A 16,652-nucleotide genomic window follows, 5' to 3' on the forward strand; every position below is an offset into this window, starting at 1 on the left:
TAGAATCAGGTGGGGTGCCTTCCCCGTTACGACATGACGTGATTCGCACTCCACCCTGTCCCCAGTCTGTACCCAATGGCTCTTGTTCAGATGGCTACTCTGAACACCCAGCTGAGAAATACTTCCTGGGTAGAGCACTGTGATAGGAATTTCTTTTTTAATTATTTTTAATGTTTATTTATTTTTGAGAGAGAGACAGCACGAGCAGGGGAAGGGCAGAGGGAGAGAGACAGACAGACAGCGTATCCGAAGTAGGCTCTGTGCTGTCAGCACACGGGGCTCAACCCACAAACCATGAGATCATGACCTGAGCCGAAGTCGGACGTTCAACCAACTGAGCCACCCAGGCTCCCCAACAGGAATTTTTAAAGGCTGTCTTAAGAGAGATTAAGGAGAAAATCTGGCAGAAGACACTCTAGGGGACATGGAGACACGGCTCCCTGGAGTCCCCAACCAGGATGCCATCGAATGGCATTTTGGTAGGCACTGTGTCCAAATACACAAATTCCAGCAGAAAGAAAAAATACATTCGATTGGATTCTTTTAAAAAGCCCCACCGTTCTCATATCTGCTTTTAATTTCCTATTTATCACGACCCAACATTCTAAATGTTCTCAAGGGGCTCTCTATCCTTCTGGGTGGTGATACCAGTAAGGCTGGGCTGCAACATTTCTGAGAGGTGCCTCAAGAGTGAGGGTGCTCACATCTCCCGGAGGCGTCTTCTTCTGCGTGTCCTTGGAGAACAAAATGCAGGCGTTACCGTATTCTTACAGTGTCTACCCTGTAAGTTTGGGTTCAAGGGTTGCTGCAAGGAATGTGAATTAAGGATAATCCTCTGTGATGTTCATGAACTAGGAGAACCGCGACGGGAATGTTCTTAAAACTCTGACGATCTCTGGTTTATCGAAACAACATCGCAAAGGACCTCAAGTCTGCGCAGGGTCCCGCATAAACTTGGCTTTCTTGGTGCTCCTAGGTTTCTGGAAGAGCCAGGTTCTCTTTTATTTAAATTCTTGCCAGGGATGTGCTTTCTCAAGGGAAGGCGAATCATTTGCTCTAGAAAACAAGAGCCAGCCATGGGTGGGGAGCTCCATCTCAGGCGATCGATTGCCTCTGCAGGGTAGTTCTGGTCTCTTTCCATATAGATTGTTGTATCTTATACACAGACTCCTGGAAAATTCTTTCCACTTGTGTAGGAAAGCCACGGCTTTCTTCCTCTAGGGCATTGATGGTTCGCAGAGCAAAGGGAGTCCTTTCTCGGGGCAGGGGATTATTCAGGGGCCGCAGGGGTATGACGGAGTTGTACTTGTGCTGCCTGTTCACGGAGTTCATGAGGGACGTGTAGAACTGGAATTTACACCAGGTGTCTCTTAAAAAGTTTTCGGTCAACAGTAAGATGGTCCAGGCAGACCCGTTTACAGCGTCGTCTAGGTTCTGCAGGTGCTGTCTGCCGCACGGCATCTCGGCGAAGATTATTCCGGGTTTGATGCCGAAGTCATTTTGTAGCAGATTCTGGACTCTGAGGGCCTCGTCTGTGTCATCTTCTGCGTGCAGTATCACAAACTTGAGGAACACCTCCTCTTCATCCTCTTCGGGCACCTCTTCTGTGGCCTCAGTGCCCTCCCGCTCTCCAGAGGGCGTCAGGGCACCGTGGCTACGCTCGGCAATGTCACGCAGGGAGATGTCGTTGGATTTCTTGGAATCTGCCTCATGAGGTCTCTGACTCATATCCACACTGGGACTTTTACCCCAGGGCAGAGAGAGAGGGCAGGGGTCTATTTTAGACTTCCCGACACCCATTATCAACATCCAGGTCAGGAGAGGAGGGCTTCACTTCTTCCTCAACATCTCTTTTCATCTAAAGAGAGAAGAAACAACAAAGCAGACGAAAGGTTGTAAAGGTGATCAAAACACAAAAAATGGAAACTATGTTCTTCATTCTACCAGGAAACCTGAAAAAGATCACAACACATGGACCCTGAGAAAGAAATGCCAATCAGCTCTTGGGGCAAGGAGATCCCCTGCCTTTGAGGAGCGTCACGAGGGCCGCCACAGGTTAAGCCAAGGGCAAGTTCAATAGTCAGTTTATGTAACAGGAGACATTTGGAAATCTTCAATGGTTTTATGTTCGCACTGTAAACCTCCAGAATAAAGTCAATGGCTTTGGTGTTTTACTGAGATGGTACCATACCACTCTACCCATATGGAGTTTAAATCCAACTTCTTCATTATCCACTTACTGTGTAAACTAGAAACAGAGAAGTGGAAAGCAACAGAATACTCAAATATTAAATATAAAGCTTATTTTTGCATCAAATACAAATACAAAACAGAACACAAATTTCCCAAAGATCACTAGCCAGCAGCTCTAACTCGGCACAAAGAGAAGATCTGAAACGTCAAATGAAGTGATGTCTAAGGTTCACCAGCTGGGAACTTTTCTGTCTGGGGTCAGGCATTGGTGTTGGGGCTGGCGGGGAAATTGCAGTAAGGTTGTGAAAAGTAAGGAATACCTTTTTCTAGCTAATCCTGGGAATACTTTGATACTACACTTGATCTTAGCCAAAAGGCCGAGAAGCGATGCCCTGGGAATACTTTGAAAACTCAGTGTTCATCTAGGGAAAAACTAACATCTCAGTTTGGCATGGGATATGGAAACAAAGCCTAGTGATTTTCTCCAGTGAAATCAACAAAGAATCATTACAGTCTCATCCTCATTCTGTTGTTTTAAAAATTCTAAATTCAGAGTGGAAGAATTAGATCAGCTGTGAAAAGAAAAGTACTTCACGTGAGTCTAGTTTAAACAAATCTTCCGATAACATTGGCAATGTGGTGAACAGGACTCCCAAACAGGCAGTTTCAAGGATTCTTTTATCAAAAGATAGAAAATTTACAACAGATAAATAGAGGTTCCATATTTTCAAATGGGGGCCCAGAGGCTCTATTACGGAGGTTTTTTTTAATATATATTTTTAGGGGCACCTGGGTAGCTCAGTCGGTTAAGCATCCGACTTCAGCTCAGGTCATGATCTCACAGTCCATGAGTTCGAGCCCCGCGTCGGGCTCTGTGCTGGCTGCTCAGAGTCTGGAGCCTGTTTCAGATTCTGTGTCTCCCTCTCTCTCTGCCCCTCCCCTGTTCATGCTCTGTCTCTCTCTGTCTCAAAAATAAATAAACGTTAAAAAAAAATAATATACATTTTTAAGTGTATTTATTTTGAGAGAGAGAGACCAACCCAAGCAGGCTCTGTACTGTCAGCACAGAGCCTGACGTGGGGCTTGATCTCAGCAACCATGAGATCGTGACCTGAGACGAAATCAAGAGTCGGCCGCTTAACCGAGTGAGCCACCCAGGTGCCTCTCTATTCCAAAGCTTTTAAATGTATTGTTCATGAACAAAGACCAGAGTTCAAATCAAGAAAGCAATTAGGTTTATAATTATAATGACATAAATAACATATACCAAGATAATTTAGGTTTAGAAAAAAAAAAACATTCAGCAAAAATGGTGGAAAACTGTTATGGGAAGAAAAGATAAGGGAAAACAGAAAAATTTTTCATGTACTTAAAGAGAGAAAGGGTTTGTTACTGTCTCTGAATAGTGAGGGAATTGAGGGCCTTGCTAGCTACAGCTTCTCCTTCATTATGTCTACACTTTAGCTTCTACTCGGCAGTATGTTATGGCGGCTACCAAGAGGTACTCTACGGCATAACTCCAAAATGCTACACGCATCCATCCCAAATAGCAAAACCACATGAATTTGGAATCTCTTCGCTGGTTAGAATTAACTGCTGACTTTGTTGTTGTGTAATGAAAAACAAAAGGTGTTTCTCTGCAAAGTTGCAGCAAAAAGCTTCTCCTGTATAAAAAAAATAATTGTTGAGTGATGTACATAATTGTTGAATTGCTATATTGAGTATATATATCATCAATACAGTCTGAAACTGACTGAAACTGACACAAGACTGTATGTTAACCACACTGCAATTTCATTCAGAGAGAGATCAAGCTCTCGGGAGGGGCAGAGGGAGAGGGAGAGAGAGAATCCCAAGGAGGGTCTGCACTGTCAGCACAGAGCCAGACACGTGGCTTGAACTCAAGAACTGTGAGATCACGACCTGACCGAAACCAAGAGTCAGATGCTTAACTGCCACCCAGGTGCCCCATTACACTACAATTTCAAAAAACTGTTAACCATTTAGAAGAATCTACTTATGGTGTCAATTAAAATGAGCTTCACTTATGTTCACTGAGATAAGTTTGTGAAACCAACTTAACACTAGTGGCTGCAGAGAAGTGCACTTGGAGGAACAGAAGAGATATTCATAAAATGCTTCTAAAATAACTAGGGTAAAATGGTATGTCAAGCCAGAGTCAAAAAAATCTCTTGGCATAAACAAAAGTAAGTAACAAAAGAATTGTGACTTTATATCTTAGTTTTCTTAAACATTGGTCAGCAGAAAAGAGGAAAGCCTCCAGAAATCTATGATGGCGCTGTTTCAACATCCAAGCCCTCCTACCCAGCCCCACCCTAAGCAGCCCAGAGAGAAGAAAGCGAGGGGCACTGTCTGCAAAACTTCACTGTGACCTTCTAATCTGGAGGGTGGGTGTAAGGAGAAAGCCCAGGAGGAGAGATGGGAGATCTGCCTTTCCTACCACCCGGTGATTCCTAGACAGGCAAATGGTCTCCATCCAGGACTGTGGTTCTCAAGGAAGAAGGAAGAGCACACGACTGTGCTCTTGCCAAGCCAACAAACTCCACCTATAAGAGGGCTTTCCCACAACACAAGGCAGGTGTGGGATAAAGAACCCGGGGAAGCCTTTGTAGGTCCCCTTCCCATCGGCTACAGACAGATACAGGGTGAAAACATTTTCTTCCCCTCAGTGAAATGGAAGGCGAATGAAGGCAGCCTTGGGGGAGAAGCACACGAAATCACCGGTCACAGGAATAAAAATGCCCGTGTGTACATTTTTTCATTTGTGCTTTTTTAAAGAAAAGGTAGTAGCTGAAATACATGACGACTCTGAGGACGTTTTTATAGCGAAAAGTCTCACTTTCATCCTTGTCTTCCCCATCCATCCTGTTACCCCCATGGCCTCCTACTGGTGACCCCTTTTATTAGTTTCTCCTGTACCCATCCATTGTTTCTTTGTTGTTATTGTTGCTGTTGTTGTTTTTAATCTTACTTTTTGAAATTTACATCCAAGTTAGTTAGCATATACTGCAACAATGATTTCAGGAGTAGATTCCTTTGTGCCCCTTACCCAGTTAACCCACCCCCCCCCCACAACCCTTCCAGTAACCCTCAGTTTGTTCTTCATATTTATGAGTCTCTTCTGTTTTGTCCCCCTCCCTGTTTTTATATTATTTTTGTTTCCCTTCCCTTATGTTCATCTGTTTTGTCTCTTAAAGTCCTCATCTGAGTGAAGTCATATGATTTTTGTCTTTCTCTGACTGACTAATTTCACTTAGCATCATACCCTCCAGTTCCAGTCACATAGTTGCAAATGGCAAGATCTCCTTCTTTTTGATTGCCAAGTAATACTCCATTGCATGTATATACCACATCTTCTTTATCCATTCATCCATCGATGGACATTTGGGCTCTTTCCATACTTTGGCTATTGTGGATAGTGCTGCTCTAAACATGGGGGTGCACGTGTCCCTTCAAAACAGCATACCTGTATCCCTTGGATAAATACCTACTAGTGCAATTGCTGGGTCATAGAGTAGTTCTATTTTTAATTTTTTGAGGAACCTCCATCCTGTTTTCCAGAGTGGCTGCACCAGTTTGCATTCCCACATTATTTCTCTATGAATATATATCCTTTTTTTCTTTCCTTTTCACAAAAAAGTGTCATCACTTATGCATATGTATGTATATAACACACACACACACACACACACACACACACACACACACTGAAAAACAGCAGCAGAGACACGTAGCACATAATTTCTCACTCTTGTTTACAACAAAATTTTAGACCACGTGTATATACCATAATCGTTCTCTGTTCTTGGATATGCGAGTTGTTTCCAGTTGGCTCCTATTATGGACAATGCTGCAGAGAACAGCTCTGAATAAAAGTCATTTCATAATGTGTGCAATTTCATCTGCAGAATCATTTCCCCAAATGGGATTTCTCTGTCAAAGGACAAATGCATCTGTAATAAGGATAGGTTTGGCCAAATTACTCTAAGATGGAAACTTCTGTGTGTCTGCTTTTAACCTGATAGAATGACATCCCTACCCCCACCCCTAGTCCCATGAAAGATCCAAGATCAAAGCTACAGTTACCATTGACAACAGCCCAACTGGGCTCATTACATCCCCTCAGGGCAACAATTACGTGGAAAAACTCAACCCTTCAGAATAAAAGGGAAGCTGAGGTTCTGAAGGGGAGATCAGGGGGTCCTAGATAAGAAGGAAGGAGGGTCCAGAGTATACCCACCTCGTACCCAGCAAAAGAGGGTTCCAAAAGGATCCTCCACATTAAACAGGAGTATAGTGAAAAGGGCAAAATGACGAATATGCGTTCTTGGCAAGTAGGCATACAGATCTACAGAAAGTGAAAAAGAATATAAAGGCAAAAGACAGCAGGCAAAAGACAAAAAATTCCAGAGCGCCTGGGTGGCTCAGTCGGTTAAGCCTCTGACTTCAGCTCAGGCCATGACCTCACAGTCCGTGAGTTCGAGCCCGACATCGGGCTCTGTGCTGACAGCTCAGAGCCTGGAGCCTGCTTCGGATTCTGTGACTCCTTCTCTCTCTGCCCTTCCGCCTCTCACGCTCTGTCTCTCTCTCAAAAATAAATAAACATTAAAAGACAAAAAATTCCATTTTCATGAGGATGAGGTGCTCTGGACAGGCGCCTAGGTGGCTCAGTCGGTTAAGCGTCCAACTTTGGCTCAAGTCATGATCTCATGGTTCATGGGTTCAAGCCCTCCATCGGGCTCTGCACTGACAGTGTAGAGCCTGCTTGGGGTTCTCTCTCTCTCCCTCCCTCTCTCTCTGACCCTCCCCATTTCCTCTCTCTCTCTCTCAAAATAAATAAATAAACTAAAAAAAAAAAAGACTATGTGCTCTTGAACCTGCCTAAGTGTAAATCCCAACACCCTGCTATAAAAAAAGCCATGTGACTTTAGTACAAGTTACTTGATAACTCTGTGCTTTAATTTCATCATGTGTAGAGCGGTGATAATCACAGTACCCACCTTTAGGGTTTCTATGAGATCACAATGGCTGAGCACAGCACTCCTTGCGTGTTAGTGGCCATTATGGTTATGACATACATAACAAAGAAGCTGAAGGAACATTTCATTTACACAACCAGGGCTTACGCTCTGGGGCAGGGCTACTCCAAGAGCAGTCCATGGACAAGCTGGCCGTCTCTGAAATGTCTGGTGCCAGTCCACCACAAGATGGGGACACCGTGCCAGGATGTAAATCAACCACATCAGGTAGGTATGCTTTTCAGTTCAGCTAACATTTTTTCATAGCAAGACACTTCCAATGCAGAGAGCCACACGGTTTACCTTCAGTGCCTGCTGCTTCTTCTATTACGAGACCAGCGTTCTGAATAGTGCTGCCCCAGGAGACGCTAAAGAGAAGGGTAACCAATGAAACAAAAGTATCGAAGCTGAGAGAACAGAATTCCCTGAAAAGAGAGACTGCAGACAAATCAAGGGTCTGACACCATTACGAAAAAACAGAAAAAAGGCAGCAAATGGAATAAACAGGATCAAAACCAAATCAGTTAAACGTGGTGGAAAGGTGTGAAGAAAAAAAAATCCGAGAATGCAGAATGGAAAAAAGACCATTGACAGTAAAGCAATAGGAAAAAAGATATAGCTATGGAGATTTGAAAAAGAAAAAAAAAAAAAGCAAATGGAATGAAAACCAATGCATCTGAAATAGAAAATTCGATGAATGTCAACACAAAATTCGAAGATGTAACAGATTCACCAGCCTCAATCAAACGCTCAGCCTTACTGAGCCCAATCAGACATTATGTGCCTTCCGATGTAATTCGATATGATGTACACAGCATAATGCATGAAGCAGTCTTGCCAAAAACGTTTAGCCCGACTCTAGCCAAGTCTTTGGATATAATTACCAGTTTACAGAAATAAGGAGGATGTGAAAAATGTCCACCAAGAGGGGAATGGAGAAAAAATTGTTTCATGCCCATTATCACAGAATACCAGTCAGCAACATGTAGGAAAGAACTACTGATAAACGCACGGAAGCGGATGAATCCCAGACTAATTATGTTGTATGAAGGAAGCCAGACCAAACACAAGTACAGATTTTTATTCCATTTATATCAAAATCGAGAGAATTCAAATTGATCTATAGAGACAGAGAACATTCCTTTCGGACCTGCTTAGGAGAGAGGGAGCTTTGACACTTCTCTTCCTTATAGTATTTAGTCCTTGTCCCACATGGCATTCTTGAGAAATACCCTCTGTTTTCAAAAATCCACAGTACTTATACAGCTCTGTTCTAGATAGTTATGAGTTACAAGTCAGGCTGCCCTCTCACTAGACTTGGGTCCATCCTCTCACGACCGTGGAGTAAGGATTTATAATTTGAGGATACGCTGAGGCAGAATCTAAACAATACAAACAGGGGCGCCTGGGTGGCTCAGTCGGTAAAGCGTCCGGCTTCGCCTCAGGTCATGGTCTCATGGTGTGTGAGTTCGAGCCCAACAGCCCCACGTCGAGCTCTGTGCTGACAGCTCGGAGCCTGGAGCCTGCTTCCGATTCTGTGTCTCCCTCTCTCTCTGTCCCTCCACCTCATGCGTGTGCGCTCTCTTTCTCAAAATAAATAAATAAATATTTTTAAAATAATAGTAAATAAATAAAGACACCGGTGAGGGAAGTAAGCCATGCCGGTACGTGGAGGAAGAGCATCCTGGCCCTGAGGCCAGAGGGTGCCTAATGACTGATGAGCAATGGGAGGTGGGGTACGGTGGGGCTTGAGAGCGCAGCGTAGAGAAGGAGGAGATAATGGGGAGCGGATGCCAGAGGAGGGTTTTGAGCAGAGGGATGCCACGGCCGGACTTTGGTGTTTGTAGGGCGGCTCTGCTGCACTGAGAACAGAACGGAGAGAAGCAAGACCACTTGTTCGGAAGCTGTTGCAGGACCCAGGAGGAAAACGGTGGTGGCTGGGACCAGTACACAGTGGAAGTGGTGGGCAGGCTCTGGATCTGGGGTATATTTTGCAGAACTGGTAGGGTTTGCTCACGATGCTGAGTGGGCAGAGAATACAGAGTTAGGAGTTTGGGGGACAGGCCCAGCCAGGAGTTGTGTATTTGGCTTTTATCAGTGTACTGACTGTATCTGAAGTTTGTACATTTATTTATTTGAGAGAGACACAGAGAGCACAAGCTGGGGAGGGGCAGGGAGGGGGGAGAGAGAATCCCAAGCAGGCTCCACGCTGTCAGTGCAGAGCCCGATGTGGGGCTTGAACTCACAAACCATGAGATCATGACCTGGGATGAAATCAAGTTGGACGCTTAACCGACGGAGCCAGCCAGGCGCCCCAACGTATACAGACTGTTTTTAAAACCTGAAGACTGTAGGGGCACCTGGGTGGCTCTGTTGGTTAAGTATCCGACTTCGGCTCAGGTCAGGATCTCTCGGTTTGTGAGTTCGAGCCCCGTGTGGGGCTCTGTGCTGACAGCGTGGAGCCTGGAGCCTGCTTCGGATTCTGTGTCTCCCTCTCTCTCTGCCTCCCCCACTTGTGCTCTGTCTCTTTCTGTAAAAAATAATTAAACATTGAAAAGAATGGAAGAGAGGCGCCTGGGTGGCTGAGTCAGTTAAGCATCTGACTTCGGCTCAGGTCATGATCTCTTGGTTCATGTGTTTGAGCCTTGGGTGATGCTGTGCTGACAGCTGGGAGCCTGGAGCCTGCTTCAGATTCTGTGTCTCCCTCTCTCTCTCTGCCCCTCCCCCGCTCATGCTCTGTCTCTCAATAATAAATAAACATTAAAAAAAATTAAAAAAAACAAAACCTAAAGACTGTAGGAGATGGTTAAGGGAAGGAGTAGAGATAGAAAAAGGAAACGGTCCAAGGGCCGAGCCCTAGGGCACTCCAACAGTGTAAGGTCAAGAACAGAAAGGACCAGCAAAGACAGAAAGTGAGCAGTTAGGAAGGCCAGAGGAGTCCTAGGAGAGTGTGGCGCTAACTCAGAAGCCAAGGGAAGGAAGCGGTTCAAGGAAAGACAGCGTGCAGCTGTCTTCCAGCACCTCCAAAGGCAAGATGGGACAGGCTGCCGGAGGAGCCACGGATGCAGGACCTACTGATTCGGTTAAGAGCGGCTTCGGTGGGCTTGTGTCAAACATGAGGGAGGGGAAGCCTCACCGGACAGGGTTGAAAACAAAAGAAAAGACGTTCGAAGCTGAGTATAGAGTGTGACGTGGAAGAGTTCTGCCATAAAGGAGAAAAGGGAGTAAGAGCTGGGGGGAGGGGGCCTGGAGCCCTAAGAGGATTTGCTACAAAGATGACTGCTCCAGAGAGCGAGCTAGCGGAGGTACAGTTTGGTGATGCCGGAGGGAAGGAGGGAAAAAAATGAGGGAAGACCCATGTAGGCGAGGCGGGGGTGGGATCCAATGTCAGTTAAGAATCTTGATCTTGGCTCAGGTCACGATCTCGCGGTTCATAAGTTCGAGCTCCGCATCGGGCTCTGCGCTGACAGGGCAGAGCCTGCTTGGGATTCTCTCTCTCCCTGCCCCTTCCCTGCTTGCAGGTGCTCTCTCTCTCAAAATAAATACATAAACTTAAAAAAGAAATTAAAAAAAAAAAAAAAAAGAGGGGTGCCTGAGTGGCTCAGTCGGGTGAGCATCTGACTTCAGCTCATGTCACGATCTCACAGTTTGTGAGTTCGAGCCCCGCGTCAGACTCTGTGCTGACAGCTCAGAGCCTGGAGCCTGCTTCTGATTCTATGTCTCCCTCTCTCTCTGCCTCTCCCCCGCTCATGCTCTATCTCTCTCTGTGTCAAAAATAAAGATAAACATTAAAAAAATTAGAAAAAAAAAGAAACAGGCTTCGTGTGAGTTGATTTTTCACAACTGTAGGCTGATGTACATGTTCTCAGCATGCAGAGGGTGGCTGTGCTAAGCTGCGATGTTCAGTACGTGGGGTGTATTAAATGCACTTTAGGAGATGTTCAGGAGTTGTGTTCTGATCTGACGATCTGACGATCTGACGATCGGTTCATCAGGATGCAACGCGAGATCGTTCAGTCCAGGAAGATGTGGACTCAGGTTCCACCAAGAAGGAGTTCTGCCTCCAGGTGGCGACGCAGAAATTGTGCCTGAGTTTCCAGCCTTGGACTCAAGATGCAACACCAGCTCTTGCCTGGGTTTCCAGCACTGCAGACTTCAGGCCCTGGAGCCCTAAACCATGCAAGCCAATTCCTTAAAATAAATGCACCCTGCCCCCCACCCTCCGCCCTCTATACAACCTACCGGTCCTTCTTCTCTAGAGAACCCTACCATAACCTTCTTTAAAGGTGTGTTGCCCTTGAGTTAGGAGTTCACCTTTGCATTTTTTTCCTTTTTTATTTTTATTTTTTTTTAATATAATTTATTGTCAAACTGGCTAACATATAGGGTGTAAAGTGTGCTCTTGGTTTTAGGGGTAGATCCCCATGATTCATCATTTACATACAACACCCAGTGCTCATCCCAACAAGTGCCCTCCTCAATGCCCATCACCCATGTTCCCCTCTCCCCCACCCCCCCCTCCTCAGTTTGTTCTCTGTACTTAAGAATCTCTTATGGTTTGCCTCCCTCCCTCTCTGTTTGTAACTATTTTTCCCCCCATGTTTGACCACCTGGGAAGAGGATCCCAAAACAGCAATAAGTGAAACAATGTCAGCAATAATTTGATAAAATACGAGAACATATACAGTTTTCAGGGTGTCCATGTATTTACCCCAGAAAAAGCTTGTTACTGAGATTACTGCCCCTGAAATGTAATACATTTAAGATTAAGGCCCCTAGTGCTTGACTCCTTCAGCCCTGAAGGTTTTCCCTATCTGAACAGCACCATCTTGTGGCAAATACGCATAAAATCAACAGTGTCTTCCCTCGTTCAATTACTACGTTTCATCGGTATTAACAAATAAGTATTGTGGAAAACTTACTCTGTACCAAGACCTACTGGGTTTTCGGGATGTGAAGCCGGGATGAGTAGACGATAAGTAGACAATCACTGCACTGCTGCTTTGTCCAGGACACCAGGTGCTACGAAAGCGCTCAGGAGAGACACCTGCATCGGACGACACTTGCATGAGTAAGGCTGAGGGACGTGGACACTTACCAGGCAGGGGGAACAGCATGTGCAAAAACACAGAGCAAAGTACATTAGGATCATTTCACACTAGGTGTTTATATGCCTCGAGTATGAGTAGGAGGAGGCAGGGGGAGCAGTACCAGCAAGAGGTAGGGATGGAGATACACAGGATTAATGAGGGAGCTACCTAATATATTCTGTTCCGGACTTTGAATGCGATCGTGTTGGCAGACAGAGAGCCCTTGGAAGGTGGTAAGTAGGAGAGACATGATCTGACTTGTGCAGGACAGGTTAAGACAGCTGCAGGTATGGAGACCAGGCTGGGATGTGTAAGGCTCTAGACTGGGAGAACGTTGAGCTGAGAGGCTGCTGCCGTAACCTAGGTGAGGGAGCAGAGCCCTGTACTAAGGAAGTGACAGGGGACACGAAGATATGCAGGGAGTCACAGGGGCTCACAGAGAAAGAACCAGGTATGCCCCCCAAGCGGGTACCCTGTGGAACTGGGTGGGTCATGCTGCCATTTGCTGTTGTGAACAGGGCGGGGGAGAGGGTGGGGTATGACCTATTCATCTAGTCTGGGACACAGGGAGCTTGTCCTGAGACCTGGAAGAGCAGCTGGCCATCAGGCACTCACACGTGTAAGAGGCTCAGGAGATCAAATCTTGAGCATCTGAGAAGAGCTAGAAAGAGGAGAGCAGAGAGCTGAAGACACAACCAGTGCCGGGAGGGGCATCTGGAGGAGGAGGGGCCGTAACAGAGCGGGAGGAAGGCCGCCTGGCTGGCTCGGATGGTTAAGCCTCCTGATTCTGGCTCAGGTCATGATCTCACGCTTCATGGGACTGAGCCTCGCACCGGGCTCTGTGCTGACAGCACGGAGCCTGCTTGGGATTCTTGCTCTGCCCCTCCCCCATTCTGACGCTCACTCTCCTTCAAAATAAACAAACTTAAAAAAAAAAAGGAGGGGGAAAATGGCAACGGAGGAATGGGAAAATCAGACACATGATGGTGCCAGGAGTGGGACCATCCGGTCAGTGTCCACAGCATCCAGCACCTCGAGGTCCACTGGGGCAATTACAGACGCACGGTGGCATCACCAAAGGAGACGAGAGTATACGGGACGTGAGGGCAAGCCTGGCCAAGAAGGAGAGGAGGGGCCAGGAGTTACAAGGGAATGCAGGGTCCAGAGGGGATTTCTAATGAGATCTCTTAATAAAGAAAACTTGGAACGCTTACAAATAGAGGGAATGTGCTAGTAGAGAGACAAACGATGAAAAATAGGGGTGTGAGCTTCCTGTTATCCTCTTGGTCACTGGGCAGCTTGACCTCGCCTACCTACCCCCTCCTGCTCTAGGAAAGGAGAGAGGCCACCCAACACCTGAGTGTGCTAGGTCCCAGCACAACGTCCGTGATGAACACTGCAGAAGATGTCGTGACTTACAGAACCTGTGGGGACAAAGCAAGTGCCCTTTTGTTTCCATGAGGGGGTAGCTGCATTGCACTGGAGGCAGCGGGCCGCTTTCGCTAGTGCTGTCTGGAAGCTCAAGTGTGGAAACACAGCAGAGAGTGTGGATGATAAGCAGCCAGAGGGGTGTTCCGCAGCAGACTGCAGATACGCGCATCCAACATTTCCTCCCACCTCCTTTTAGTGGACCTTCCGTACTTCCTGTACCACAAGGACTAAAAGCTGTATTTTCTAGACTCCCTTCAAGGTAAGATTCCAGGCATAACTTACGTTCTGCCGATCAGATGCACTTACGCGTCGGAGGGAACTAGGCAGAGGCAGAGCACAAGGCGGCTGTTTTGCTGCTTAAGGCTCCGGCAGAGCTGCTGTGATTCAGGAGCTGGCAGCCAGCTGATTTGGCAGGAGCCGTCAGGGCAAGAGCCCAGTTCCACCAGACCAGCTCTGCTCAGCGGTGCTATGAGGGGTTCTTAGAAACTCAACCTACAGTCTAGTTCTTCAACTTTCCCAACAATACTGTAAATCCTGTAACGGCCTCTAATGCACGCCTTTCTGCTTCAACCAGCCGGAGTAAGTTGTGTTCTGTGCAACTAAACTCTGAGGGACACAACATCCACATTCACGACCAAGCGCTACTGCAGAGGTAAGCAGCAAAACACAACCAGCCACCTGTTTTTGTAAATAAAGTTTCATTGAAAGAAAGCCATGCACATTCACTGATGTGATGTCTCTGGCTAACTGCATGCTAGAGAGGCAGAGTTGAGTAGTCCCAACAGAAACTGTATGGCCCGTAGAGCCTATGATATTTACTGTCTGGCCCTTTCTGGAAAAAACTGGCTGAACTACAGCAATTCCCTGAACTACAACACGGGGGTGCCAAGCTCCATCAGGCTCCGTCATACAAAAGAACAGACCTATGCCAGCCAGGTGAGGAACATGTGTACTTTTCTTTGACTTCTTTACATTGGGAGTCTTTTTTTTTTTTTAATGTCTATTTATGGGAGACACAGACTGACAGAGAGAGAGACAGACAGAATGGGAGGGGGGGAGGGGCAGAGAGAGAGACACATAGAATCCAAAGCAGGCTCCAAGCTGTCAGCACAGAGCCCGATGCAGGGCTCAAACTCGTGAACCCTGAGACCATGACCTGGATGCTTAACCGACTGAGCCACCCAGGTGCCCCAGGTGTTCTGGTTTTAACCTCTTCACTCTTGGCTTCTCCTTACCTCACCTACTCTCATCTTCTCCTTGTTCCTTATCCCAAACGCCCTCATTTTAAAATGTTATTTCATCGTCTATTGTACGTATCTATTCATGCATCTGAAATCCCAATGTTGAAATGGAACATTTTTTTCCTTCTCTTTTGAAAGAGGGGAAGGTAATAAGTACACATGTTACTGATAACATCACAGAACTAGTTTCTTGGGATAAAAATGAGAAATAAACACTATAAACAGTCTTTTATCCCCCAACAGCTTTTCATAAAGATAAAAATATTATTTTTCATTCCCATCCCCACCTATTGTAAAAAGAGAACAGAATGTTGCTATAAAATCTTGACATTCTGATAGTGGTTTACTCACCACACAACTTACAAACTTGTGTAATATTCTCTGAACCCGCTCCCACACGTTTCTTCTTCCCATTAAAACTACCTATTCCTGGTACCATTCAAAAACTCTCCAAGTGAGGGACTGTTGTTTCCTAATGATAACCAGGGACGTTCCAAAAAAAAAATGACTGCACATTCTTTTTGATACGTGGACTATTTTTCTTTCATTTTCTATATTTAAAAATGAGAACTGGCCTTAGCAGGCAAATCTTCTCCAAACCAGGAAGAACGTTTTCTAAAACTGCTGAATGTAAAAACAGCAAACTGCACATCTTATCAAAATGAGGCTCAAGGCAAGCACGGGGGTGCGTTTTTAATATTAGAGAGCCTTGAAACCAGCAATGATTTAAGAGCCACCACAGGCTTTGTGGAATTCTGGAGAATAACATTCAGTATCCAACAGCAACCCACACAAAAGGTCAGGAGCAAAGGGCTGTTCAAAAAGCAAAAAAAAGGCAGTAACCTCTGGGACAGTATTTCAACGGGAGGCGAGAGAAGGTGAAGGTGCAACAGCTTGTGAGGGTCAAGCCAAGGCCGACCACAGGCAAAAACAGCAGCGTGATCAGTGTCACTAGCGGAGTAAGCAAGGGAAAAGGTGAGAGAGATCAGCAAGGGAAAAGGTGAGAGGGAAAAGGTGAGAGACAGGTGTTAGATCACATAGGGTGCTGAAGCCATCATAAGAGTTCGGTTTTTCTGCTTTTGATGAGAAGCTACCAGGTTTTGAAGGGAAGTGAAAGTTGTGATTACATGTTTTTTGGTTTTTTGTAATCACTGCCGTTGGGAGAAAGGCTGTAGGGGAGCCAGGGCAGAACCAGGAAGACCAAATCAGAGACTTACAGTCATCTAAGCAAGAAGGCACTGTAGTTTTTGTTAGAGAGGGTGGGATACGTGGTCAGACTTGAGATATCTTTTCAAGGTAGAGTTGACAGAATGTGCTGGATGCTTGGATGTTGGGTCAGAACTAAAAGGATGAGTCCAGGACGATTCCTAGAGTTTTAGCCTAGATGAAAGACAGTAACATTTACCATGATGAGGAAGGTAAATGAGGGAAAAACTAAAGGGAGGGTTGGGTGGGTGCGGTATTACTAATTCTGTTTGGACACACTACACTTATTTTTTTTTAACGTTTTATTTAAAGAGAGAGAGAGAACAAGCAGGAGACAGGCAGAGAGAGAGGGAAACACAGAATCCGAACCAGGCTCCCGGCTCTGAATTATCAGCACAGATCCAGACACAGGGCTCGAACTCATGAACCGGAAGATCATGACCTGAGCTGAA

The 16,652-nt window shown here is 45.9% G+C and overlaps 1 protein-coding gene and 1 pseudogene across 1 annotated transcript in view; both read right to left on the reverse strand.

Annotated features, from left to right (window-relative positions):
- Positions 1–291: 291 nt before the first annotated feature.
- Positions 292–16,652, reverse strand: part of LOC102952824 — a 44,320-nt gene continuing 27,959 nt past the window's right edge. The window contains exons 6-9 of the mRNA XM_042956227.1: positions 7,536–7,600; positions 6,462–6,562; positions 2,241–2,248; positions 292–1,828 (exon numbers count right to left, since the gene is read on the reverse strand). Of these exons, the coding sequence (XP_042812161.1) occupies positions 1,096–1,828; positions 2,241–2,248; positions 6,462–6,562; positions 7,536–7,600 (907 nt within the window). The 3' untranslated portion in view covers positions 292–1,095. The remainder of the gene's footprint in view (positions 1,829–2,240; positions 2,249–6,461; positions 6,563–7,535; positions 7,601–16,652) is intronic.
- Positions 2,489–2,582, reverse strand: LOC122232442 (annotated as a pseudogene).

The sequence above is a fragment of the Panthera tigris genome, chromosome A1, assembly GCF_018350195.1.
Source record: "Panthera tigris isolate Pti1 chromosome A1, P.tigris_Pti1_mat1.1, whole genome shotgun sequence".
Lineage (NCBI taxonomy): Eukaryota > Metazoa > Chordata > Mammalia > Carnivora > Felidae > Panthera > Panthera tigris.